Source organism: Dasypus novemcinctus, chromosome 18 (genome assembly GCF_030445035.2).
Source record: "Dasypus novemcinctus isolate mDasNov1 chromosome 18, mDasNov1.1.hap2, whole genome shotgun sequence".
NCBI lineage: Eukaryota > Metazoa > Chordata > Mammalia > Cingulata > Dasypodidae > Dasypus > Dasypus novemcinctus.
Genome location: NC_080690.1, coordinates 69,058,963 through 69,086,238, shown reverse-complemented (window position 1 = coordinate 69,086,238; position 27,276 = coordinate 69,058,963). Strand labels below are relative to the sequence as shown.

Below are 27,276 nucleotides of genomic sequence, written 5' to 3'. Positions count from 1 at the left end.
ACAGCAGATTAGAAGAGGCAGAGGAGAGAATTAGTGACATGGAGGACAGTACATCTGAAATCAAACAGGTAGTAGAATTGATTGATAAAAAGATAGAAAAAATCCAGCTAGGACATAGGGACCTGAACAACAATGCAAAATGCACAAACATACGTATTACAGGCATCCCAGAAGGAGAAGAGAAGGGAAAGGGGACAGAAGGGGTGTTGCAGGAAATAATGGCTGAAAACTTCTCAAATCTACTGAGAGAGATGGAAGTACATGTCCAGGAAGCACAACACATCCCAAACATCAGAAATCCCAACAGGTCCACCCCAAGACATATACTTGTCAAATTATCCAATGCTCAAGACAAAGAGAAAATTCTAAAAGCAACAAGAGAAAAGAAAACCATCACATACAAGGGAGGCTCCATAAGATTAAGTGCTGATTTCTCATCTGAAACCATGGAGGCAAGAAGGCAGTGGTATTATATAGTCAAGGTACTAAAAGAAAAAAATTTGCAACCAAGAATACTCTACCCAGCTAAACTAGCATTCAAAAATGATGGAGAGTTCAAAATATTCACAGATAAACAGAAACTGAAAGAGTATGCCAACAAGAACCCTCCCCTTCAAGAAATACTAAAGGGAGTTCTGCAGGAAGAAAGGAAAAAACAGGAGAGGCAGAGATGGAGGAGAGTGGAAGAGCAACAAAAAAGACAAAAAGAGAAGGAAAAAAAAAAACAAAATATGACAAACAAAAGTCCAAACAAAATATGACTAATAAAAATAATTCTTTGAAAGCAATAACACTGAATGTCAAAGGATTAAACTCACCTATCAAAAGATTCAGACTGGGACACGAGATAAGGAAATATGACACATCTATATGCTGTCTACAAGAAACACATCTTAGACCCAGGGATTCATGGGGGTTGAAGGTGAATAGTTGGAAAACACTCTTACAAGCAAACAATAACCAAAAAAAGGCAGGAGTAGCTATATTAATATCAGACAAAATACACTTTAAATGCAAAAAAATTGTGAGAGACAAAGAAGGATACTACATATTAGGGAAAGGGACAATCTCTCAAGAAGAATGAACAATCATAAATATTTATGCTCCTAACAAGGGTGCCTCCAAATACATGAGGCAAACACTGGAAAAACTAAGTGAAAGAATAGATGCCTCTACAATTATAGTGGGAGACTTTAATACACCACTATCAACTTTGGACAGAACATCTCAAAAGAGAATCAATAAAGAAACAAAATATTTGAACAGTATATTAGAGGAGCTGGATCTAATAGACATATACAGATCATTACACCTAAATACAGCAGGATATACATTTTTCTCAAGTGCACATGGATCATTCTCCAAGATAGACCATATGCTAGGCCACAAAGAAAGGCTCAATGAATTCAGAAAGATCGAAATCATACAAAATAATATCTCTGACCACAGTGGAGTGAAGCTGGATATCTACAAGGGCCAGAGGCCCAGATTTCACACCAAGATATGGAAATTACACAACACAATCTTAGAAAAACAGTGGGTCAAAGAGGAAATTTCAAAAGAAATTAATAACTACCTTGAAATTAATGATAATGATAACACAACATACCAAAACTTATGGGATGCAGCAAAAGTGGTACTGAGAGGGAAATTTATAGCCATAAATTCATACATCAAAAAACAAGAAAGAGCAAAAATTGAAGAACTGCACATTTGGAGGAATTAGTTACTTTGTTAAGTAACCCCACGGGAGGGAAGGAGGGAGGGGGGGAGGGAAGGAAGGAAGGAAGGAAGGAAGGAAGGAAGGAAGGAAGGAAGGAAGGAAGGAAGGAAGGAAGGAAGGAAGGAAGGAAGGAAGGAAGGGAGGGAGGGAAGGAAGGAGCAGAACTAAATGAAATAGAAAATAAGAAAGCACTTGACAAGATAAACAAGACCAAGAGCTGGTTCTTTGAGAAGATCAATAAAATTGACAAACCCTTAGTGAGAATAACAAAGAAAAAAAGAGAGAACATGCAAATACACAAAATAAGAAATGAGAAAGGAGATATCACCACTGACTCCACAGAAATAAAGACTGTCATAAGAGGATACTTTGAAAAACTATAATACAACAAAAATGAAAATTCAGAGGGAATGGACAAATTCCTAGAAACATATAAGCAGCCTATATTGATGAAAGAAGAAATTGATGATCTCAACAAACCAATCACAAGTAAAGAGATAGAATCAGTCATTAAAAACCTCCCAACTAAGAAGAGCCCAGGGCCAGATGGCTTCACAGGTGAATTCTACAAAACGTTCCGGAAAGAACACCAATCTTGCTGAAACTCTTCCAAAAAATCAAAATAGAAGGAACATTACCTAGCTCATTCTATGATGCCAACGTTACCCTAGTTCCAAAGCCAAACAAAGACACCACAACAAAGGAAAATTACAGACCAATTTCTCTAATGAACCTAGACGCAAAAATCCTCAAAAAATACATGCTAACCGTATTCAACAACACATTAAACGAATTATACACCATGACCAAGTGGGATTCATTGCAGGTATGCAAGAATGGTTCAACATAAGAAAATCACCATATAATACACCATATAAACAAATTGAAGGGAAAAATCACATGATTATATCTATAGATGCAGAAAAAGCATTTGACAAAATACAGCACCCTTTCTTGATAAAAACACTCCAAAAGATCAGAATACAAGGAAATTTTTTGAACATGATAAAGAGTATATATGAAAAACCCACAGCCAACATTGTTTACAATGGAGAAATCCTAAAATCCTTCCCTCTAAGATCAGGAAGAAGACAAGGATGCCCAATGTCTCCCCTTCTATTTAACATTGTCTTAGAAGTACTTTCTCGAGCACTGAGGCAAGAACCGGATATAAAAGGCATTCAAATTGGAAAGGAAGAAGTCAAAATTTCATTATTTGCAGATGACATGATCCTATACATAGAAAACCCTGAGAGGTCTACAACAAAGCTTCTAGAACTCATAAATGAGTTTAGTAAAGTCACAGGTTATAAGATCAATGCGCAAAATTCAGTAGCATTTCTGTACACCAATAATGAGCAAGCTCAGGAGGAAATCAAGAAACAAATACCATTTACAATAGTCAATAAAAAAAATCAAATACCTAGGAATAAATTTAACTAAAGATGTAAAAAACTTATACACAGAGAACTACACAAGACTTTTCAAAGAAATCAAAGAAGACCTAAATAAATGGAAGAATATTCCCTGTTCATGGATAGGAAGACTAAATATTATGAAGATGTTTATCCCACCAAAACTGATCTACACATTCAATGCAATCCCAATAAAAATCAACACAGCATTCTTTAAGGAACTAGAAAAATTAGCTATGAAATCTATTTGGAAAGGAAAGAGGCCCTAAATAGCCAAAGACATATTGAAAAAGAAAAATGAAATTGGAGGAATCACACTACCTGACTTCAAAATATACTACAGGGAAACGGACTTTGGCCCAGTGGTTAGGGCGTCCGTCTACCATATGGGAGGTCCGCGGTTCAAACCCCGGGCCTCCTTGACCCGTGTGGAGCTGGCCACGCGCAGCGCTGATGCGCGCAAGGAGTGCCGTGCCACGCAAGGGTGTCCCCCGCGTGGGGGAGCCCCACGCGCAAGGAGTGTGCCTGTGAGGAGAGCCGCCCAGCGTGAAAAGAACGAGCAGCCTGCCCAGGAATGGCGCCGCCCACACTTCCCGTGCCGGTGACGACAACAGAAGCGAACAAAGAAACAAGACGCAGCAAATAGACACCAAGAACAGACAACCAGGGGAGGGGGGGAAATTAAATAAAATAAATAAATCTTTAAAAAAAAAAAAAAAATATACTACAAAGCTACAGGAGTGAAAACAGCATGGTATTGGCACAAGGAAAGACACACAGACCAGTGGAACCGAATTGAGAGTTCTGATATAGATCCTCATATATATAGCCATATAATATTCGATAAAGCCACCAAACCCTTCAACTTGGAGAGAATGGCCTATTCAACAAATGGTGCCTGGAGAACTGGGTATCCATATGTAAAAGAATGAAAGAGGACTACCATCTCACACCTTATACAAAAATCAACTCAAATGGATCAAAGACCTAAATATAAGAGCCAAGACCATAAAGACTTTGGAAAGCAGTGTAGGGAAGCATATACAAGACCTTTTAATAGGAAATGGCTTCATGAACTTCACACCAAAAGCACAAGCAGCAAAAGAACAAATAGATAAATGGGACCTCCTCAAAATTACAGCCCTCTGCACCTCAAAGGAGTTTGTCAAGAAAGTGAAAAGAGAGCCTACACAATGGGAGAAAATATTTGGTAACCATATATTGGATAGGAGATTACAACTTGCATATATAAAAAACTCCTATATCTTGAAAATAAAAAGATAAACAACCCATTTTAAAAATGGGAAAAAGATTTAAACAGACACTTATCCAAAGAAGAAATACAAATGGCTAAAAACCACATGAAAAAATGCTCCAAATCTCTAGCTATCAGGGAAATGCAAATCAAAACTACAATAAGATACCATCTTACTCCCATAAGATTGGCAGCTATGAAAAAAAACAGAAGACTACAAATGCTGGAGAGGATGTGGAGGAATGGGATTGGGAATTTTAAAGGTGTCATGGCAATGAGAACTAATGGCAAACAGAGTCATGGGAACCTCATAGGCTCCCAGATGTCCAGGTCATCTTCCTGATAACTGGCCCCTAGAAAGAAGCGTCCAAGTCAACTAACTGGCAAGCGTGAGCTGTAGCTTTCACAGAGGTGGCAACTTCCATTGATCTCCCCATGACCTTCCCCTTTACAACACCACTACAATGGCTAGTCTCCCATAGGTGCCTGTTTTCCAGCAATTCTTCCTCCCCACCTGCCGATGTTTTAGGTTCTCCTGGTTATTGGTTCTCTTTGATCCTCCAACTCCTCTCTACCAGTCTCTCCTACATTTCAGTAAGTTTAAACTCTGAAAGTACTCCCCTTAGTTAAATTAAAATTTTAGTCAATCTGGTTTCCTGACTGATACGAGCTTTAGTATCAAAAGTGGTTCCAGGGTATCAGAAACTTCAGAAAGGAAATAAGGATTTTTTCCCCTCTCATCTGACTACATTTTAAAACATTAAAACCACATTGTCAGTGGTAAATGAATACTGGCTACCTGTCATGTGCGGTTCCATGACATTTAGTTAAATACCACCCATAGTTATTTGGAGTCTAATATCCATGGAAGGCAAGGCTTTGCATGACCATCTATCTGCTTCCATAGAACACTATGGTGGAAATAGAGAGGATAAAATGGTGGAATAGACTAGTTGCTTCTAAGTGCACTGGAAAACTTGAAGGAAAAAATGATGGGTTCAGAGGATTTCAACAACATCTTAAAATAAGCCCTTATATCCTAGAGTCCCCGAGTTCAGATTTCTGAAAATGAAATTCAAATTTTGCTCCCAAGAGTGGCTGAGCAATAATAACATGAAATACATTCACTGTCTCACTGTTGTACTAATTTTAAAGTTAGGGCTTTGAATGGAAAAGATTGGGACACTGAAATTGTGGTAGGGACATCTGGGAAGTCCTTGAACTCCCAAATTTTGCGACGAATTTCAAAATACAAACGGTCCTTCCTCGCCTTTTGTTAGGATCGTATTCTCTTTTTGCCTGAAACAATTTTAGTAACCTCTCCTTGAACAGGAAAGCTAAACAATTTTAGACCCATTTTCACAATTCTCATTAATTTCAAATCTTTACCGAATTCAAGTCCTAGTAGACCTTGGTGTGTCAGATACAAAGTTAACTGGTGTCAGGTGCCATGTACAACAAAAGAACTGCAAGATTTTACCAATCTGTATAAAAAGAAAGCTGAGGAATGTGGGATTCCATGGCAATAATGTCATGTGGAATGACATCGAACTCATTGGTAGGATATGTTAACTAGACATTCTGAAATTGTCATCTTAGCTCAAGCAGCTGGGTCCATCCACCTTGTTCTCATTTGCATGACTGAATCCTTGATTCAAAATTGGTCTGAATTATGGGTACGGGCGTCACTCAGTGGTTGAGCACCTACTCCCCATATGTGAGGTCCAGGATTCAATTCCCGGTACCTCCTTTAAAAAAAAAAGGTCTGAATTAAATAAATTTATGTTGTCAGAAATTATTTGGTATATATGGAGGTAGTTATACAAAGGCGAAGGAAGATGGGAAAAATGGAATGGGTTTTCATTACAACTCAGTAACCTACTTCCCCACGTACCCCAGGAGATCCAAGATGATGTCCCCTTCAGCAAGGATTGAGGAAATCCTGGGATGAAAGTGTATCCTCCCTTCAAAGGTTCTGCAGAGACTGTTTTCTGCAAGCTAGGCATGACATTTAATGACATCATCATTAAAATGAGCTCCTCGATTTCTTTGAGGAAGATGGGATCCTGTAGTGGCAGAAGTCAAAGTGGTGACATTCAACTGTCAGAGACAAGGAGGAGGTACTTTACCCCAATGGACAAGAGGTCCAAAGAGTACTGAGAATGGCTTGAAGTACTGAGATCTTTGGTGTAGCTAAGTGATCGCTGGGTCCAGGGCAGTGAATTAAATGGGAAGACAACAAAAGCCTTTTTAGGTGGGAGTGGGGCCTGCGGGTGACTCGGGCCAGATGGGCAGGGGCGCCAGGCTCCATGGGCTGCTTGGGCTGGTTTCCACAAATGTTACATTCACGATCTCTGTAACAGTCGAATTCACGGAGCTATCACATCACACCCTAACAAAAACCCACCCTACCGGTACTGACTTTACAGCTCTAGGCTTAGGGGCAAGATAGCTGAACTCCATCCTGGCACATAGAGCTCCAACAAGAAATTATCCTGATGAGCAAATAGGGTAATCCCGAGATTCAGAAAGAAGCTCTGCAGCTGGAACTCCTCCTTCTTTTGGGAGGTTTCAGCCCCAGGGAGAGATTTTGGAATGGGAATTTCTTACTGGAAAATATTTGTATTTGGCTGCTGATGGTCAGTCCCTTCGAAGAGGGATGGACTCTGCCCAGAGAGAAACCTTGGATGATGTTGTCATACAGGTTATGGAGGTGATCAACTCCAAGGCCAAGTCCAGAGAGTGCCTCACTGGTTTTAAGGAGATGCACTATGTCCATTTTTCATTTACTCCAGGCATGGGGCTGAGCAAACCTGGACCTGTTACTCCTCCTTAAAGAGCACAGAAGCAAGAAGATGACGGGTTCATGAGTAGGTGTTACCATAAGCACGGCGATTTCCAACAGACGGGCCTTCCCGATCCAGTGCCACAAAGTACAAATGCATCTCTTAGTGAAAAGGTGATTTATTGCGAGTGCAAAAGTAAGGAACTGGGGAATCTTCCCAAAAGCAGTTCAAAGTGAAAAAGGGAGCTAGGGTTTTTATAGGAAAAAAGAAAATGAAAAGGGATATTGAGAAGAAAAACAAGTAAAAACCAAAACCAAATAACCAAAACAAAATCAAACGAAAAAAAGGGTGAGGCCAGAGGTCTTATGAGGAGGGTATGAGCAATTTCTCAGTCCTGTGTTGTCTCAAGCACACCAAACTTGTCTTCGATTTCAGCAGCTAAAAAACCAGTTTAGATAAAGTGGTGCAGGTGCAAAGCCTTTATGGCCCCTTTCTCAGCCAACCGCTTAAGGATATCAAACCTTTTGTCCCTGAGAAAAGTTACAGAGGCAGGCATGTCTGTAGCACGTCTTCAGCAAGATCCATTGTGGAGCACAAGGAACAGGCCAACAAAATTAACCCAGAATCTGGATCCTTATCCTTTCTCTTGAATTCCCTGAAGAAACTTGTTTTATTTCAGCTCCCTTCGTCCAAAAAAAGGACACAAAAACTCAAAGATTAAATGATAAACATATTGATTCCTCTCTCTAGATGTTTTGATATGTTTGTGAGATTCATGGGAAACTTTGCAAGGCATATCTTATCCCAAATCAGAATGTCAAGCTTGTTCTGCTTTTCAATTCTGATTCCAGCCGTGACAAGTCCAAAAAGTTTGAACTAATGAGCGAGAATCTCAAGCAGTATCCTACAGCTGATGTGCAGATTTTGCCCGTGTCTGGAGAATTTTCCAGAGCCCTGGCCCTTCAGTAGGATCCTCTCAGTTTAGTAATGAATCCTTACTCTTCTTCTATGACACTGACCACGCATTTACTATAGAATTCCTTCCGGGATGTTGTGCAAATATGATTCTAGGCCAGCAAATGTATTTCTAGTCATCTTTACTTAGTACGATCCAAAGATTGTTTATAGTGGGAAAGATCCCAGAGACAACCATTTTGCATTTATTCAGAAAATTGGCTTCTGGAGAAACTCTGGGTTGGCATCACTTGTATTTATGAGGGAGATCTTGTCCCATGAGGTGACTTTGATGTTTCCACCCAAGGCTGGGGGCTTGAGGATGTGGACATTTTCAACAAAGTGGTTCAGGCAGTTTGAAGACGTCTAGAAACCAAGAAGTAAGAGGAGTCCACGTCCATGATCCTGTCTTCTGAGACCCCAATCTTGACCCCAAACAGTACAAATGAGCTTGGCGTCCACACAGCAATTGGCTGAAATGTGACTAGAAAAAAACGATCAAGTGAAGTAGAAGCAGCAATAGTAATGGCTCATCAGGACAGCCTAATGTCTAGGCTGCTGGAGAAGACATTTGTACTATCTAATTTTAAAAGGTTCTCGAAGTCCATACAAGGATATACTTCACATGTGATTTTCTTACAAAGGACTATTTTAAGATTAAGGTTGAGGTTTTTGAGCAAAAATGTGATCAGTGCTTGCCTTTGAACATATCTCTGCTGAACGTTATGCAGCAGACCTGCTAATCAGTCCTATGGCAGAAAATGTTGCATCTCCTACAAGGTGTTATCAGAACAGAACACTGCAACTCTGGAAATGTTCCCTTGTGCCTGTTAACATTCCACAGGTTCTATCTTTCATCTTTTCTACAGAAGTGTTTTGTTTTGTTTTGTTTTGTTTCGTTTTGTTTTGAGGAACTGGGGCCTGGGGATTGAACCCCAGACCTGGTATGTGGGAAGCCGATGCTCAACCTACTGAGCTACATCGGCTCCCTTGACTTGGCTTCCTGGTCTATGTGCTTCTTGTTTGTTTCCATGCCCCTCGGAGGCACCGGGACATCCTGTGGGGAAAGCAAGTGCCCAACCACTTGAGTTACATCCACTGCCCTACAACAGTTTTTATTCAAAGCAAAACAAAAAACAAAACCATTTTTTGATAACTTGTAAAGTAAGGAGATATGATCATGGTTGTAGTGTCATCTTAGGAGAGCTTTCCAAAATTGATTGTTTCTCCCAAACTGTGCTTCCTGTGGCTCTCTAAGTATTAAAGTAAGGGGAGCGAGCAAAACGCGTGCAGCTCTTTTGTCGTACAGAGTAGCTGTCACTGGTTTGGCCTAAATGGACCCAGCAATAACTTTCCAAAAGGATTTGTTAATTCCCCTCTTCCCGACCCTTCTCTTTAAAGTGTAAAATATTATTACTTAGAATGAAAGAAAAATTATTGTAATCCAATGCATATCACTTAAAGAGAAAAGAAAAAATGCTGATGAAATCACTGGGGTTGTCAAAAGATGTTTCTAATCGCAGGTATTGCTCCAGTTGTGGTTTCTTTACTAAAATAAACACAGCCCCTGGAAACTGGTATGCAGTTATTGATTTTGTGAATACTTTTTTCCACTATATCTCTTAGTAAACACTACCCAAAAGCAGTCTGATTTCCCCTGGGAGGAATAACAGTATACCTTCTCTGTTCTGCCTAAGGGAAGTACTAATTCTCCATCTTTTTATCATTTCTTTTTCCCACTTCCTGTTTCCCCAAAACTAACATAAGGTCTATTAATAGTTTTTAATCCTATGTGACTGAAATTAATTTACAGGATAGGAAATGTTATAGGAGGAAGAAATATCATTCAAATACAATCATATAAGGATGACCTTTTATATCCTCTTTTGGGAGAAGATTTGAATGTTTTCAGTTCTTTGAGGAATAATTGCACCATGTTATATGGAAGCATGACTTTGTTATTATCTTTACTTGGATGTTAAAGGGGTATATATAGGTGTCAAATTGACAAAGGGGCGGACTTTCAACTTGTCAGCTTGGTCTTACGTGTTGTCTAAGATTCAGAACTGCACTTCACAGAATACTCTTCCATGTAAAATTCTGGGTTGGGTTGACAAAAAGAGGACCCTCATGAACCTGGGAAGGTAAGAATGAAGCAGAGGCCACTAATCTTGTCATATTATGGCATTCAGAGTCAAGGACAGACACAAAAGTTCACAGCAGGCCCCAGATCCCAGATTGTCTGCTTCCAAATGGCCCCAAGCCAGTTACCAAGCATAATTCAGTATCTCAGATTGGGCAGCTTGCACAGTATCTCCACAAGCTACCCTGTCACAAAACAAATTTAGTGACCTGACATCCATGGCTACTTGGATTTCCCTACCAGATCCTCCCTACACTCCTATTCTAGTTCTCCAGGGTATTGTGGTTAGTGGCTTGCTCTGTTCCTTTGACTCAACTCATCTTTCCTAGACCTTGAGTTGCACAGCCCCTTCCACATTGATGTAAACTTAAATTCCTTTCCTGAATCTCTTATGCCCAAAAAAGGGTTTTATAGTATTCTTGTCCTGATTGAATGCAAATAATGTGTTATCCTAGTTATTTAAAATTCCCTACATGCATATCTTCTATCTGGACAACTGTTGGTATGCCTTTATTGCAGCCTTAATCATGGTTTTCTATTATTTCTGTGTATTTCTACTCCTGATTTTTTTATTGAATGTTAAACTTTGGGTATTTTAACTCAGTGCTTCCAGATGATGTTATCTTCCATTGTAAGGTGCTTACCTTTTCCTGTGTAGTCATGTAGAGTGGGTAACAACCACTTATGCAGTCAGGTACCGTGCAGTGAGGAGCCTGCGTAAATTTCAGATGAGAGCCTGGTAAGTTATCCAGGGCTTCTCTCCCAGCACAAAGAAGTCTGAACTTCATTAAGATCTAAGGGAATTTGGGGAATTGAGCTGGATGGTAACATTACTGACAAAGATTGTATGGCTGAGGGAAGGTGTGTGGAGTGAGGGGACAACTGAAGAGAGAAGTCTAATTAACATTATGGAGTGAGAAAAGGCCAATCTTAATAAACTGGAAAGGAAGGTAATGGTAAAAAAAAAAAAAAAAAGCTTCAATGGTGAAGCTGAAAACTGTCGTGCCACAAAACTAAACAGAAGATGTATTTTCAAGAATGAGAGTATGGTCAACAACTGTCAACCATATCAAGTATCCCAATTTCAAACAAATCAGGATAACAAAACCTAAATTATAAAGTTGGTAGAAGAACAAATGAGATAATGGAGGAATAATATCTCCCATATCATATGTGTTCAGTAAACATTTTGGTCCCTCCTCCCTTTCTGCTAGATGATGAGAATATCATTGGTGTGGTAAGGATGAATGTCAGAGTAGAGAATTGTGAAGGAAAAGAATACAGGTGAGTAAGTTTAAAATACTTGTATGGACTCCTTCAGCATAAAGAATAAGACACATGGAACTCACTAGAGGCCAATGAAGCAAAGAAGGCTTATGAATTAGATAACAACTGGGTGAGTAGAAAAATGAGTTTGAGAGAGAATAATGTAGTAAACAACTAAAAAACTAAATAAATATAGATGAGGTATTAACCTTATGAATTTGACTGTCAGCCTTAATGTCATACTTATTCTTACCCTAACTGCATTGCGAATCTACTAAATCTGTTGCCATAACAAATATACAAGCAAAATGTTAGAACAAAATGTGGATTTTGGATACAGTATAGTCAGCAAGATACATGTAAGATTTTGTATATTAGTTTCTCAACCTTCATATGGCTGCCATTTTGAGCCAGAGAATTCCTTGTGAAGGGAGTAGTCCTGTGCATTGCAGTATATTTAGCAGCAGTCCTGGCTTCTGCTTACCAGATGCCAGTAGCACCCAATCCAGGTGTGCGAACCGAAAATGTCTCCAAACACTTTAAACTCTTCCAGGAGGAAAGGGTACAAAATGGCTCCCAAATGAAAACTTCAGTTTTAGTTAAACTTTAAAAATGATGACTATATCCTTAGAAGAATTGTATACTGTACTCAAAATCTGATAAAATTCAAATACACATGCTATTCCCTATGCATTAAAAGCATAATGTTCTACAGAAAAGTCAGAATTTTGAAACCTAAAGATTTAGAGAAAAAATGCAACCTAAAACTGTGAAAAAAAACATGCCTTATGCAAATATGTCTTTCATATAGGCCAAATGAAGGGTGTTAGCATTTACATTCCAACTTCTTCACAAAACCTAATTCTGCTCTCTGGGATTTGTGAGAATACCTTGAATCCAGCCTCTGGAACTGCCTCATCTTGACCTGAAATACAGATTGTAACATTTCAACACTCTGCATTAATTTCTTCCACAGTCTCAATTACTTTTACTTTTACATCATAATCGATTTATGTTTTATCTGAGGTCTGTATGCGCTAACTATATCACGTAATATACCATGAAGATCATGTTTTCAAGTGACATGATTTGGAGGATTTTCCTTATACTTCAGTTTTGTATTGGGATTATGGGCAATTCACTGCTCTTGGTGTTATATATGTACACCTTCTTAGTTCAGCCTCACCTAAAGAAGCACATTGATGATATTATAATACACCTGACTTTGGTCAATGTCATGACCATCATTTTCAGGATGATTCCAAATATAATGGCATCATTTGGAGTAGGACAACTTACGAAGGATACTGGTTGTAAAATAATATTGTACATTTACAGAGTTACCTGGGGTCTTTCTATCTGCAATACCTCTCTCCTGAGTGCATGTCAAGCCATCATTATCAGTCCCAGTAATTCTAAATGGGTACGGCTTAAACCTGAAATTTCAAGGCTCATTTTTCCCTTTTTCCTTTTCTTCCGGATCATCAACATGCTGATATATAGCCATGTTATCATAAGCATATAAGTCAATAAAAATGTAACTGTTGATAGAGTTGGGTTTCAAGAAGAATATTGTAAAACTGGGGAGTCTGACTACCACCATAGAGTGGCATTTATAAGTGCTACGGTGATTCGAGATACCCTCTTTGTGGTCCTTATGGTCTGGAGCAGTCTCTATATGGTGAATCTCCTCCAAAGACACCACAGGAGAGCCTGGCATATTCACAGAACCAGCCTCTCTTCTCAGCTATCTCCTGAAATCAAAGCTACACAGAGTATCAGTTACTTGGTGATTTGCTTTGTTTTCTTTTATAGCACAAATGGTTGCTTTACCATTTATATGATTTATGGAAGTAAGAAACACTTGCAACTGGATAGAATTATTGGAGTTATTTCATCATGGTACCCAACCATCTGCCCTTTTGTGCTGTTGAAAAATAATAAAATTCTTTCCAGGATTACTTCATTCCTTTCAAAGAAGAGAATTACTTTTTATAAAGGAAGATTCAATGGATGTTCCTGACATGCTACACCGTCTTTTTCAATAGAAGAGTTTCTCTAATGATTTATAAAAGGATTAAAAAGATATTAAATTAGAAAGTCCCAAGACTATTCAATGGGGGAAAGAATAGTCACTACAATAAATTACACTGGAATCACTATTCTGGGATATCTACATGCAAAAGAATGAATGTGGAACCCAACCTCTCATCACATAAAAAATGAAATCAAAATGCATCAATGGCATAAATATAAGAGCTAATAGTATAAATGTCTTACAAGAAAACAGGGAAATAACTTCAAGAACGTGTAGTAAGCAATGGATTTTTAGATTTTATGCCATAAACAAAAGCAACAAAATATTTTAAAAATTGATAAAATGGACTTCATCAAAATTTAAAAGTTTTTGCATCAAAGGACATTGTCAAGAAAGTGAAAATAGAATGTATGTTGAAAGAAAATATTTGGAAACCATATACCTGATAAGGCTTTAATATCTAGAATACAGAATTCCTACCACTCAAAAACAAAAAGACAATCAACTCAATTATAAAAGAAGCCAAGGATTTGAATACACATTTCTCCAAAGAATTTGAATGACCAATAAATATATGAAAAGATGCTCAACATCATTAACAATTAGAGAAATGCAATCAAAACAACAAAATTCCAAAAAAATATATAAATAAAGTAGAATACAAGAAATATGGCTAAATAACCCAAAAGAAGCAAATAAAGGAGAAACAGGAATAAAGCACATAGGAAATCAACAGAACAAATAAAATGTGTGGTTTACATTCCCACATACAAAAATTACATTAAATGTAAATGGTTTAAACACACCCTTTAATTAAAAGATGGAGATTGTCAGAATGGGTAAAAGAAAAATGATCCAACTATATGTGATGTACTAGAAACCCATTGCAAATATAAGTAAGTAATAAAAGAATGAAAAAAGATATATCATGCAAACACTAATTAAAAGACACCTGGGGAGAGTTGAACTGACAGGAACTTTTTGAGCTGTAGGAAGATGTTGGTAATTGCAGTAAATATCAATGAATTTCACCCTCCATTCACCAGCTATCATTCCTCATCTCCCAGCCACAGGACTGGGGACTGCAGCCCAAGCTCCTGAGCATCTGTGGGTGCCATTATGAGTAGACTATAAGGTCCTAGTCCTCCAATATTCTGGGGTGTATGGCCTGATTGCTGATTACTGCTTTGATCACTGAGTCAGCTACTTCAGATCACTGGTGGGCTGGCTCTTAAGGTGGCAATTTTTCCAACTCTGCTCAGGCAAAAGCAACAGAGGAATCTTAAAGAGACCCTATCTACTTTTTTCTCCACTTGTCACTTCCAGTTCCCTGTTTGAGGGCAAAAATACTTTGGAAAAGTTAGGAATTGATGCTCCAGTCCTCAACAATAACAGCAGCAACAACAGTTAATCCCAGAGGAATGGGAGAACTAGATTTTCTGAGTTACAACAATATAATATTCAGAATGTCCAGTTCTCAACAAAAAAATTACAAAGCACATAAGGATTCAGTAAATTATGACCCATTCATTGGGGAAAAAAAAAAAAGAATTTACCAGAAAACATCCTTGAAGAAGTTCATACATTGGAAGTATTAATCAAAGACTTTAAGGGGAACAGATGTAGCTCAGTGGTTGAGCACCTGCTTCCCAAGTACGAAGTTCCAGGTTCAATCCATGGTACATCCTTTAAAAAAAAGTCTAAATCAACTGTCTTAAATATATTCAATGCAATAAAGGGAACCATACACATCCAGGATGTGCAACTCTAGTCAGGACAGACTCTACAATGTCCACACCAAGATACATTATAGTGAAATTGTCAAATTCCAAATACGAAGAGAGGATTTTGAAAGCAGCCAAAGAAAAGTGACTTGTCAAATATTAATACAAGGGATCCACAATAAGATTTATAGCAAGTTTCTCATTAGACATCTGGAGGCTAGAAGACAGTGGGATGACATATTAAAGTTCTTAAAGAATAAAACTGTCAACCAGTACATCTATATTCTGGAAGAATTTTCTCTCAAAAATGGAGAAATTAATAAATTTACAGATAAAAGTTTAAATAGTTCATTGCCAGAAGACCTGCCCTACAAGAAATTCTAAAGAGAGTCCTTCAGACTGAAAAAAAGGACACTAGACAGTAACTCAAAGCCATATGAAGAAATAAGAACACTGGTAAAGCTGATTATATAAAGAAGAAAGATGTTCAAAAACTATCTGTGCTGATACATGGTACAACATGGATGAACCTTGAAGACATCATGTTGAGTAAAATAAGCCATACAGAGAAGGATAAATATTCTGTGATTCATCTTATATTAAACACTTAAAGTAAGCAAATTCATAGATACAGAAAGTAGATTAGAGGTTATCAGTGCTGGGGGGAGGGGAGAATAGGAGTTATTGTTTAATGGATATGAGTATCTGTTTTGGATGATGAAAATGTTCTGGAAGTAGTGGTGAAAGTACACAACATTGTCAATGTACTTGATAGCTGAGATGACTATAAATTGGCAGGGCCAAAGGTAGAATGGAACTGCCACGTTCTGCTTATTTTTGTGAGGTACTTAGCCAGGAAAGCCTCTCTCAGAATTAGTTGGATTCTGTTCATTTTCCTCTTCCTTGTTCTATGAAGTTCATTTATCCACTTTCCATCTCCAAGTTTCATGGAAGTGTTTATGAAAATTTGACACATTAATTTCTCAAACCAGTCTATATACTAGGGGAAAAGGATTTTCTACTCATGTTTGCATTTTCTTTCATTCCTGTGATCTACTATATTAAATGTACTTAGAGTATTCTAATAATTCTAGCAATAGATAAAATGTTAAAGGCATTGTGTTTGAAAAAAAAAAACCACATTAATACTTGTGATACCAAAACTGTCCTGAAAGGGGAGCTTTTAGTAAGAGTTCCTGACTAGGCTGAGAGAAGGTATGACTTCAAGCAGTGTTTTCTAAAACTGTTTTCCACATGTGATGGTTCGAAGCTGTGTGGACCCCAGAAAAGTATGTTCTTAAAGCTAATCTATTCCTGTTGGTGTAAACCTATTGTAAGTAGGACCTTTTGATTTGGTCACTTTAATTCAGGTGTGGCCCTGGGTGGGTCTTAATCCTCTTACTGAAGTCCTTCATAAGGGAATGTACTCTAGAGGGAGAAGAGAAAACCATAGAAGAAGCTGAAAGCAAAGAAACCTGGAAGAGAAGAGAGAGACCAGCGGACAACACCATGTGCCTTGCCACATGACAGAAAAATCCAGGATCACCAGTATCCAGTCTTCGGGAAGAAAGCATCACCTGACGATGCCTTAATCTGGACACTTTTCTCAGCCTTGAAACTAATCAATTCCCATTATTAAAAGCCTGCCCTGGGAAACGGACTTTGGCCCAGTGGTTAGGGCGTCCGTCTACCATATGGGAGGTCCCCCGGTTCAAACCCCGGGCCTCCTCGACCCGTGTGGAGCTGGCCATGCGCAGTGCTGATGCGCGCAAGGAGTGCCGTGCCACGCAAGGGTGTCCCCCGCGTGGGGGAGCCCCCACGCGCAAGGAGTGCGCCCGTGAGGAAAGCCGCCCAGCGTGAAAAGAAAGTGCAGCCTGTCCGGGAATGGCGCCGCCCACACTTCCTGTGCCGCTGACGACAACAGAAGCGGACAAAGAAACAAAAGCAGACAAAGAAACAAGACGCAACAAATAGACACCAAGAACAGACAACCAGGGGAGGGGGGGAAATTAAATAAATAAATAAATCTTTAAAAAAAAAAAAAAAAAAAAAAAGCCTGCCCACTTTATGGTATATGCTTGAGCAGCTCTAGCGAACTAGAATACACATGAATAAGCAGAATTTCTTCTCAAGGCCCATCCTCTATAAACACATCCTGCCTTAACTTTCTCCTCCCTCCATTCTCTAAGAAATGTGTCAATGACTGAATCACATCAGACTTAGATAAAATTTAGAAGAAATATTATTACTCTCTTTGGATATCACTGAGATTAAGGCATTAGGCATGCTACTACATAAAGGGGGATAATTATCTTCAAAGATTCAGAGATACGGATTATAAATTAATACACCGAACTTCTTAGCATCTAGTGCCTCTAAAAACAGAAGAAGCTGCTTCTGGTAGTAGTCATTTCCCATACTTGGTGATGAATTACTATTCCTTCAGGTGTGGTGAAAGAGATTCAAACAACAGCGAGTGAGAAATTTAGGCTATTTCTGAAACAGCTTTATTTTTTCTATACTGTGTGTTATTTTCCAACGATAAGAAATTCACATTTTCACAAGAAAGAAAGATGGTAAATAAAGCTAAAAGGGAGATACAGAATAGATACAAAGAGGGAACATGTCAATTCATGGAAACTATTTTTTGTTTGCAAAACTAGTAAATGCTTATCATCAGCTGTATAGAATAAAATCAGCCAAGTGAAAAACCTGTCATTATCCTATTCTTATGATGTATCTATACCATGTAGTTCCTGTTACCACTGGTGTTTTTTTTTTTATCCAACATTTTTGGCTTAAAATAATTTATTATCTCTCTCATGGTTCTGTGCACCAGGAGTTGAGGAAGCCCTGAGCTAGTCCCATCCGGGCTGGGACGGGGAGGGGCGCCTGGTTAATTCTCTTCTTGTGCTCTCCAGCGACACCACCTGGGGAGGAGGGGCTCGTGAACACTGAGCGATGCTGGAAGTTCTGACTCGGAACTAGGGCTCCTCTGGTTCCCCAGCAGGCTCCACTGACAATGGCGGGACAGGGGGCTTGTTGTCACTGGAGGGAATGAAAAATCCCTTGGCCTTCTCTGATTTTACACTTTATTACAGCCAAGGAATGGTGGAAATTTAAATGCTCCCCTCAACATATGCAGGGGGGGGGGGGGGGGGGGGAGACGATATTACGTTATATTTAATATTGTCTAACATTTTTTACCTTGCGAGAATGCCGTTTTTCTTGTGCTTTGGTTAGAAAGCCGACATTTCTGGGGACTTCTCTTTTTGTCTGTGCTATTTGGTGTTTCTGGGTTGCCAAATTCTCCAGTACACGGTCCGGCATATGTGAGAGCCCGTAGCTAGTCTGCCTTCTCTCCTCCTTTGAGCATCTTCTTATGCTGGTTTTATATGTGAAGTTCAGAGTTTTTAGCCGCACTTAGCTGGATGAATAAGGAGACACCATCCTCCCAGAATCAGAAACCTATATAATAATATTTAAAGGTTGGTAATGTTAGTCCTCCAATTGTGTTCTTCTTTCAAAGTTATTTTGGCTATTCTGGCGCCTTGGTATTGCATATGAATCTGAGAATCTGATTGTCAACATCTACCAGCAAAGTCTGCTGGGGTTTTGATTAGGATTGCATTGAATATACTGACCCATTTGGAAAAAAATTGACGTCTTATCAATTATGACTCTTCTGGTTCATGAATGTGGTTTCTCTCCCTACTTAGAACTTAAATTTCTCACAACAATGGTTTATAGTTTTCTGTGTACAGATTTTGCACATCTTATGTTGGATTTATTTCTATTTTATATTTTTGAAGGTATTATAAATGGTATAGATTTTTAATGTCTGCTTTTAATTGCTCTTTATTAGTATATAATATAGAATTGAATTGATTTTATATTATTTTATTAATTTCTACCCCATCTCATGGTTCGCGTTCACTGTCTGCACTCTATTCATCTTCATTTTTTAGGAGGCACCGGGAACCGAACCCAGTATCTTCCATGTGGGAGGGAGGCATCCAATTTCTTGAGCCACCTCTACTCCCTGCTTGATGTGTCTTTCACTGTGTTTCCTCACTGTCGTCTCTTCGTGCGGCATTCCGTTGTGGCATCTTATTTCATCAGTCCATCGTATGAGCTCGCTGTCTTGCTCATCATCCTTAGGAGGCATCGGGAACCAAACTCAGGACCTCCCATGTGATAGGCTGGTGCCCAACTGCTTGAGGCACATCCACTTCCCTCTAGAATGGGTTTTATATGTTAATGTTGAAGCTCACTTGATTCTAGTTACTTTTTTCATTGAAGGAGTTCCTTTATTAATTATACACAGAATTTTTTATATATTTTGAAACCTCATGTATTTCAAAATGTCACTCTAAGTAATCAATTTTTCCTGCTATTTCATTGAATAACTTCTCCAAAAAAAAATTATCTATTTTTCCCTCTAGATTATCCTTCTCCTGGAAAGCCTTTTCCTTCTGATTACCTGTTTTAGATGTTATTCCTACTCTGAGTTTTTCTCATGCACACCAGGGCTAGAGTTCTGATACAACCTTCTGCAGGTACCTACAGACATAGTATTCCTCCAAGGATAATACAATTATATTGTTTAAGGAGAAATTGTAAATAAAAGCATTTATACATTGATTACATTGACATAGTATTATACTCCTGTGTGGATTCTTTCACTTGTTTGAAAGTTAGAGTTATGACTGAAAACACTTCCACTATCTTAACATTTTTAGAGTGAATTCCTTTATGTCATCTAAGGGCAAAATATTAAAGAATGCTTTCGCACATACATGATATATATAATGGTTTCCTCCATTTTCATCCAAGGTTAGAACAATTAGTGAAATGTTTCCCACATATCTGGTATTCACATTGTGTCTTCCAATGTGAAGTTTCTCGTGTGGTCTAAGTATAGATATGAAAATGGAAATGTTTCCCATATAGTTGACATTTATATGATTTAGATGACGTTTATATAGATGATGTTTATAGTTTATGCTGTAGTTTACACTCTCTCCCAGTCATTTCAGTGGGTTATGGTAGGATATATAATGTCCTACATCTGTCCCTGCAATATCATTCAGGACAATGCCAAGTCCCAAAAATGCCCCAATATCACACCTCTTTATCCCTTTCCCTGCCTTCAGCCATTCCCGCAGCCACTGTCTTCACATCAATGATATAATTTCTTCCACTGCTAGAGTCATAATAATTCTATAGTAGAATACCAGTAAGACCACCCTAATCCATATTTTATTCCTCCCTCCTGAGGACCTTGGGATGGCAATGCCCACTCCATCTCTAGATCAAGAGGGGGCTTAGATCCCACATGGCTGATGGATGGGATTCTCCTGCTTGCAGTTGTAGACTCTCTCAGTTCCTTGGTGTGGTGGTTGACGATCCTTATCTCCCTGATAGCTGACCTGGGTAAGTCCAATGAACTGGAGAGTAGGTTCCATAGGATTTTTTTACATGGACAATTATGGTGTCTCCAAATAGAGTGTTTCTTCTTCTTTTCCAATGTGTATAATTTCTTTCTGTTTCACGGACTATAACCTCCAGCTCCTTATTGAATAGAATTGGTAGGAGCAGGTATACTTAGTTTAATCCTGATCTTAGGGGTAAAGCATTCAGTATTCACCATTAATCATTATTTCAGCTAAAGGTTTTACATAGACACCTTTATTAAATTTAGAAAAGTTCCTTCTACTTCCATTGTCTGAGAGTTTTTATCAGAAATGTTGTTGAATTTTTCCCAGTCCTTTCCTTCATCTATTAAGATGGAATATGGGGAAATGGATTTGGCTCAACTGATAGAGCTTCCACCTGCCACATGGGAAGTCCAGGGTTCTAACCCAGGGCCTCCTGACTGGTGTGGTGAGCTGGCACACGTGCAGTGCTGATGCGTGAAAGGATTGCCTTGCCATGCAGGGGTGTCCCCTGCATAGGAGAGCCCCACACACAAGGAGTGCACCCTGTAAGGAGAGCCACCCCATGTGATAAAATTGCAGCCTTACAGGAGTGGCACCGCACACATGGAGAGCTGATGTAGCAAGACGATGCAACAAAAAGAGACACAGATTCCCGGTGCCGCTGACAAGAACACAAGTGGACAGAAGAACACACAGTGAATGGACACAAAGAGCAGACAATGGGGGAGTGGGGGAGGGGAAGGGGAGAGAAATAAATTAAAAATAAATCTTTTTTTAAAAAGATGCAATATGATTTTTCTTCGTTTTTCTAATAAGAATTACTCTGATTGATGTTGGTTGTATTCCCATAACTATTTTTCACCCTTGTTCTAAGCAGTAGTTAATTTATTTGTAAATAATTTGACCCTTCCAGGTTTTTATTTTAAGATTTTGTTAGTAGGGACCAAAGCAACATTTAATCTAAGACTCTTTTCCCTCCAATTCTAAGTATTTGAAACAATGCCCCACGATTATGAGATTTTCCAGTCTGGCTTGGAGGGAGCAGGTATTTTCCCAACCTTATGTAAATTCTTGTCTTGTTTCCTTTCTAATCCTTTCAGGTGCTTCTACTCCAGCCTCGCAAGCATGTGCTAATCAGTACTTGGCTGAATATTTGTGGGTGCCCTTTGCAGAGTGCTGGCATTCTCTCTTCACAGTCCTCTCCTCTCCAATATTCTACCCAAGAACTCTGCCCCATTGTCTGCCTTGGACACAGTTCTGTCTCTGCAACTCAAGAGGACTGCCAGAGTCTGCCTGGGTCACCCTCCCTTTCGTGTGGCCTGGAAACTCTCTCCAGGAAGTAACTGAGGGCAAACCTGGGGATCACTTTGTATCTCTCAGGCATCACTGTCCTTCATTACCTCATGTCCAATCTCTTTAAAACTGTTGTTCCTTATATTTTATTTAGTTTTTATGTTTGTTTTAGACAAGAGGGTAAATTTAGTCCCTATTACTCTATCCTGGTGTAAGTAGAAGTCCAAATTTTTTCTTCATTGCATTTTATATCCCTCCCTCCCAGTTTTGTATACAATAAATAGGTGTCTGCTAGGTTACATGTCTGTCCTCAGCAGATCCTGTGCTATGGATCCAGCCCTGCTCTCTCGGCTATTGAACTCAATGGTCATATTCCTTTTAGCCGTTTCCAGTGAAAATTGGCTGGATTCTCTCTCCAAGTTCAAATTTGATGCAGGGGGTACTCAAGACCACCCTCAGGTTCAGTTAATCATTAGAAGGACTCCCAGAACTCAGCAAAGTCATCGTTCTCATGGTTACAGTTTATTACAGTTTATTACAGTAAAAGGATACAGATGGAAATCAGCAAAGGGAAGAGGTACATCGGGGAGTGTCCAGGAGCGACCAGGTGTGGAACTTCCAGTGGTCCACTCCCAATGGAGTCATGCAGACAGTTGTGTAGCAACTCACATGGAGTGTGGCCAACCAGGGAAATCCATCCGAACCTTGGTATCCAGAATTTTTTATGGCAGACTGGCCTTGTAGACAGGGCTGATTCCGCACAGGACTGATCTTAGTCTCAGCTCTCCAGAGGTGGAGTTGATAGATACTAAGTGGCCCAAAGCCCCCACCATAAATCACAGACTATCTGGCATGGCCCAACGCCCCAGGTAAACAAAGACACTCTCATCAGGCAGAACATTCCAAGGGTTTAGAGGGTATCAAATCTTAATTTGGGAAAGGCTAATTCTTTACTGCACACCGAGGATCTGTCTAAATCACTGTGAAAAACTCGGCTGCCTGATGGAGTTCATAAGGTAAGGGTCTCTTTCACTGAGGCTCTCGTAGAGCTTCTCCAGGGCCTGGCCCCCTTTGTTCTCCACCAGCCTCAGCAGGGTCTCGTTCCTCTTCTGCCGTGTCGGTGCCTGCTCCACAAGCTCCTTCTCATTCTCAGTGAGGACCTCACAGTCCTGAAGGTCGTCCAGCACCCCACCCAGGTCCCCCATCCTGGCTTGGAGGCTCCGGCGGTATTTCTTCATAAAGGCTGCACCTGGATGGGAGGATGGATTGTAGACTCAGAGATGAAAGCCTCCCGTACAGGATTCAGGACCTGCGCCCATCTAAAAGCTGTCATTCCAGGGCAAATATTGTTCCTTGTTTCGTACCTAAACCTTACAGACACACATTCACAGGGTATGGATCCATTTCCAGTGATCCATGAATTTGAGTGCATTCAATGAATGCATCGTCCTCAATCCCGTATCTCCCCTCCAGGCTTATTTCTGGTTTTCATTTGCACCCTCTACTGGGTGCATCCCTCTAAAATTCCATGAAAAACCTTCAAGTACATAAATTTCCAGAAGCTGTACATTATCTAGATACATGGAGTTAGATTAGGCTGGTTCCCTGTACTCATGGCTTTTCTGGCAAATCTGTGGAGGAAGAAATGTGAATGGATGCAACACAGAAGTAACATGATATTTTCCCATCAGACTCAGGGCTCATAGTGAGTCCTGTAATATAATAGCCCTGTAACCTGAGCCAAGTCACATAACTTCTCTGCATTTTAGTTGCTTCATCAAAATGGGGGTTATTTTGTTTGTACAACGGGTGCCTCTTGAAAAAAAAATATTTGTCACAAAGTCAGCAATAATTAATGCTATGTCATCTGGGCCATTAATCCAGAGTTCAATTATGAAATTTCTGTGAAGGCTTAAGATTTATCTTTAAAAATTCATTCAGCATCTCCTAATTTGAGTAAGTTGTTGCTACAGAAAGATTTTTTCCTATCTTATTCCTGCTGCCTGGGTTGCTTTTCACGTTTCCCAGTTGTTTAGCAACCTCTAATCAATCTTCTGATCTTGGTATAAACTTTCCTTTTACTTTCTCAAGGATGCCTTCTGTGACTTTCTCATACCCCCAAAGTTAGATCAGATTCTCCTGTTCTATCCTCTCCTAAATCTCTGTAATTTCCCTGGAACACATATCACAATTGTATTAAATAATCACTGTATAATTAGTTTCATTATTGTCACTTTGGTAAAATATAAACTCCATGTGTGTAGGGTTTGTGTCTGTCTACACTGATCTCCAGAGATGCTCAAAACAAGATTGTTTATTCATGGATGTTACCATGTTCATGCTGATGCCCCTCTGTATTTCTCAGATGTAGCCCAGCCAGAGTTTTTTTGACAGGACTAAGGACCATAGAGTACAAATATATATACTCGGAATATTTCGCATCCTACAGAGGTTTGGTGAATTGTCCCTGTCACCACAGTCATCATCACTATTATCACCATCACCATCATCTTCATAGCACCATCATCACCACCATCTTCACCATTACCACCACCATCTTCATCATCATCTTTATTATTATTGGCGCCACAAGAAGAATGTAAGAATTGCCTTGGGATATAAAGAGAGGGATATTTTGACCTTGGAAGTATGTGAGGCTAGTGAAGTCTTCACAGAAGACGGAAAACTCAGAGAAAGATTTGAAGGAATAGTATTTTGTTATTAAAACTGAGATGAATGGACTATGGTTGGTAGTAATAACATAAAATTCTTGCATCTATGCGAAAGATGTACTGTGTTGATAATGAGGCAGTATGGAAAATGTGAGCCAAATGTACACTACGGACATGGTAACAATCAGGTGATATTAACTTATCTGTAGCAAATGTTCCACCACAGTGTGGTGTGTTGATGGAGGGGTGTTGTTTGGGAATTCTGCACATATGCACGATTGTTTTGTAAGTTTGCAACTTCTGTCATAAAAAAATATATTTAAAAAATAATAATAGGGTGGGGTGGGGGAAAAACAAACCAAATGTAAGATAGGGACTATGATTGGTAGTAGGGTTGTGACAGTATTCTTTCATAATTTGTAACAAACGTCTCACGACAATGCAAGGTATTGGTAGAGGGTTGATGTACGGGACCCATGTATGATGTTATGCTTGTTTGCTTTGTAAGTTCACCACTTTTACTATACACTTGTTTATATATGTTCATATATAAATGATATGAATATAATAATAATAGGGTTGGTTAGGGGAATATACTTTGGTTAGTAGTAATAGTTTTTTTTAGTAGTAATATTTTGACAATACTTTTTAATCATTAGTTAAAAAGGTTTAGCAACAATGCAAGGTATTGGTGGTAGGGTGAGTTATGAGAGTCCTGTATGATGTTATGTTGGTTTGTTTGTAAGTTCACAACTATTATTATACACTTATTGTTTATGTATGTTTATGTATGACTGATATGCTTCAATAAATTAATTTTTTTAAAAAACAGAGATGATACCAAGAAAAGAAGAGAAGAGTGAGAAAGAGAGGTGGTGGTCTATTGTGTGGCTCCAAGACAGTGTGCAGGTGACTGGGATGAGGATTTGATTTTAGAGGTTCTAGAAATTCTGGGGCCAGCTTGTGAAGGGTCTCCTATACATAGAGCTACTGAGCTTAGATTTTGCCCTGCAGACAACAGGTGATACCTCTTGCTCAAGAGCCCCATATATTAATATTGAGAAGGTATAGAGGCTTTCGTTGTTCCTGCCCAGAACTGAGTCATCACCTATGGGGAAATTCTTTGAATTTCATTGGTTGGAATCATCTTTACCTGATTCTCACCTAGCTCTTTAGTTCAACTGAAGGCCAACTGTAGCTCCAGGAGGAAGACATGACTTTTTAAGATTGTCTGCCTCTCCTTATCTCCTGGCAACAAGAGGTGGCCAGGAAATTGGTGTGTAACTATTTCAGGCCCATGTAACCCATTGAAGAAACTTCCCTTTTTTGGAAGGTACAAGAAGAAGCTCTATTTTTTCTCTTGGCTGGTCTGTTTCAAGGTGTGAGTCTTGCCATTTTTACTGTGTGGAGCCTGAGGATGAAGCCAAAACACGGAAGGCAGAAAGGACACACGGAGCGATGCTGCATCCTTGTGACATCACTGAAGGCAGTGGAACAGCCCCCCATGAGGTTGGTCCCACCTCTTGTCCTTTCATTCCCTTGAACCAGGATATCTCTCTACCCTTTCAGTCCATTTAAGTTCAACTGTCATTTGCCAAACAAATGTTTGCACAGATACGCAGGACACTGCAGACTGTTGACTTGTACTATTATTTTTTAAAGTTAATATGGAGATGAGGGCACCAAGAGACAAGTATTTGCTCCACTGATTGCCAGGTGATGAACTTTAGATCCTCTGAGTCTTAACTCCTTATTTTAAATAATGTACTTCTCTGACACATACCAACTCCAGTGAATTTAACCAATTCCCTGCTAAGGTCTGGTCTTGATTTTTAAAACAGTCTCCTAATCCAGTTCCCCACTTCCTGTCTCATTCCCAACACTCAGCCAATCATCCACACTTTTTGAAAGTGTCAGGATACTGCTATCCACCTTTAATAGTTCCCCTGTGCTTTCACTCTAAAGTCCTAAATATTCAGACATCATTCTTGGATTTCCAACATTGGGCTCTTGCCTGCCTCTCCAATCTCATGTTTATGTTGACCCTCTAAAAATGTATGTTCCAGTCTTATCAAACCATGTTTACTTATTGCTTCCAGATGCAAGATGATTTTCCCAAAAGCTTTCTGTTGTATGTTCTTTTGTCTGTATATTAAACTCTATTAGCCTCCCTTTGACGTATCATACTCATTGTTTATATCTGTACCTGATATTAGTCATTTTTCATAAATGAGTAGAATGGAAGGAATGAACCCTTGGTCAGTGATATCAAACCATTCAAAGACTTCCTGATTCAGACACAACCTCTGGATTTTAATGAAAGCATTTCACTGACCTGAGAAACTGGGAGTGGCTGATGCAGCACAAAATTGGAGATCGACTAGGAAAGAGGAAAAAAATTGGAGAATAAGATAAATATCAATCATATATGCTTTTTTAGTTTTTCTAGTCTTTGGTATAACCAACTGAAATAATTTAAACAATTTCATAAGGCAAAGATCCTCTTTTGAACTTTAATATACTAATGGAATCCACATAAGTAGAAGATCATCCACTAGACATTAAG

General features: G+C 39.1%; 1 protein-coding gene and 1 pseudogene across 12 annotated transcripts in view; one reads left to right on the top strand and one right to left on the bottom strand.

Moving 5' to 3' along the window:
* The window catches only part of CARD8 (caspase recruitment domain family member 8), a 101,516-nt gene that overhangs the window by 21,981 nt on the left and 52,259 nt on the right, over window positions 1-27,276 (bottom strand). For 10 of the 12 annotated variants that reach the window (XR_009181641.2, XM_058280510.2, XM_058280508.2 and 7 more), the window contains 2 exons: window positions 27,046-27,090; window positions 22,539-23,287 (listed from right to left, as the gene is read on the bottom strand). Coding sequence is in view for 9 of the 12 variants with exons in the window: in XM_058280510.2 (XP_058136493.1) it covers window positions 23,016-23,287; window positions 27,046-27,090 (317 nt within the window). In the remaining 3 variants the exon portion in view is untranslated. Of the gene's footprint in view, window positions 1-22,538; window positions 23,288-27,045; window positions 27,091-27,276 lie in introns of those variants that run through there. The other 2 variants (XR_011646387.1, XR_011646388.1) reach the window with 1 other exon arrangement.
* LOC101426067 (chondroitin sulfate synthase 1-like) lies at window positions 6,066-8,644 on the top strand (annotated as a pseudogene).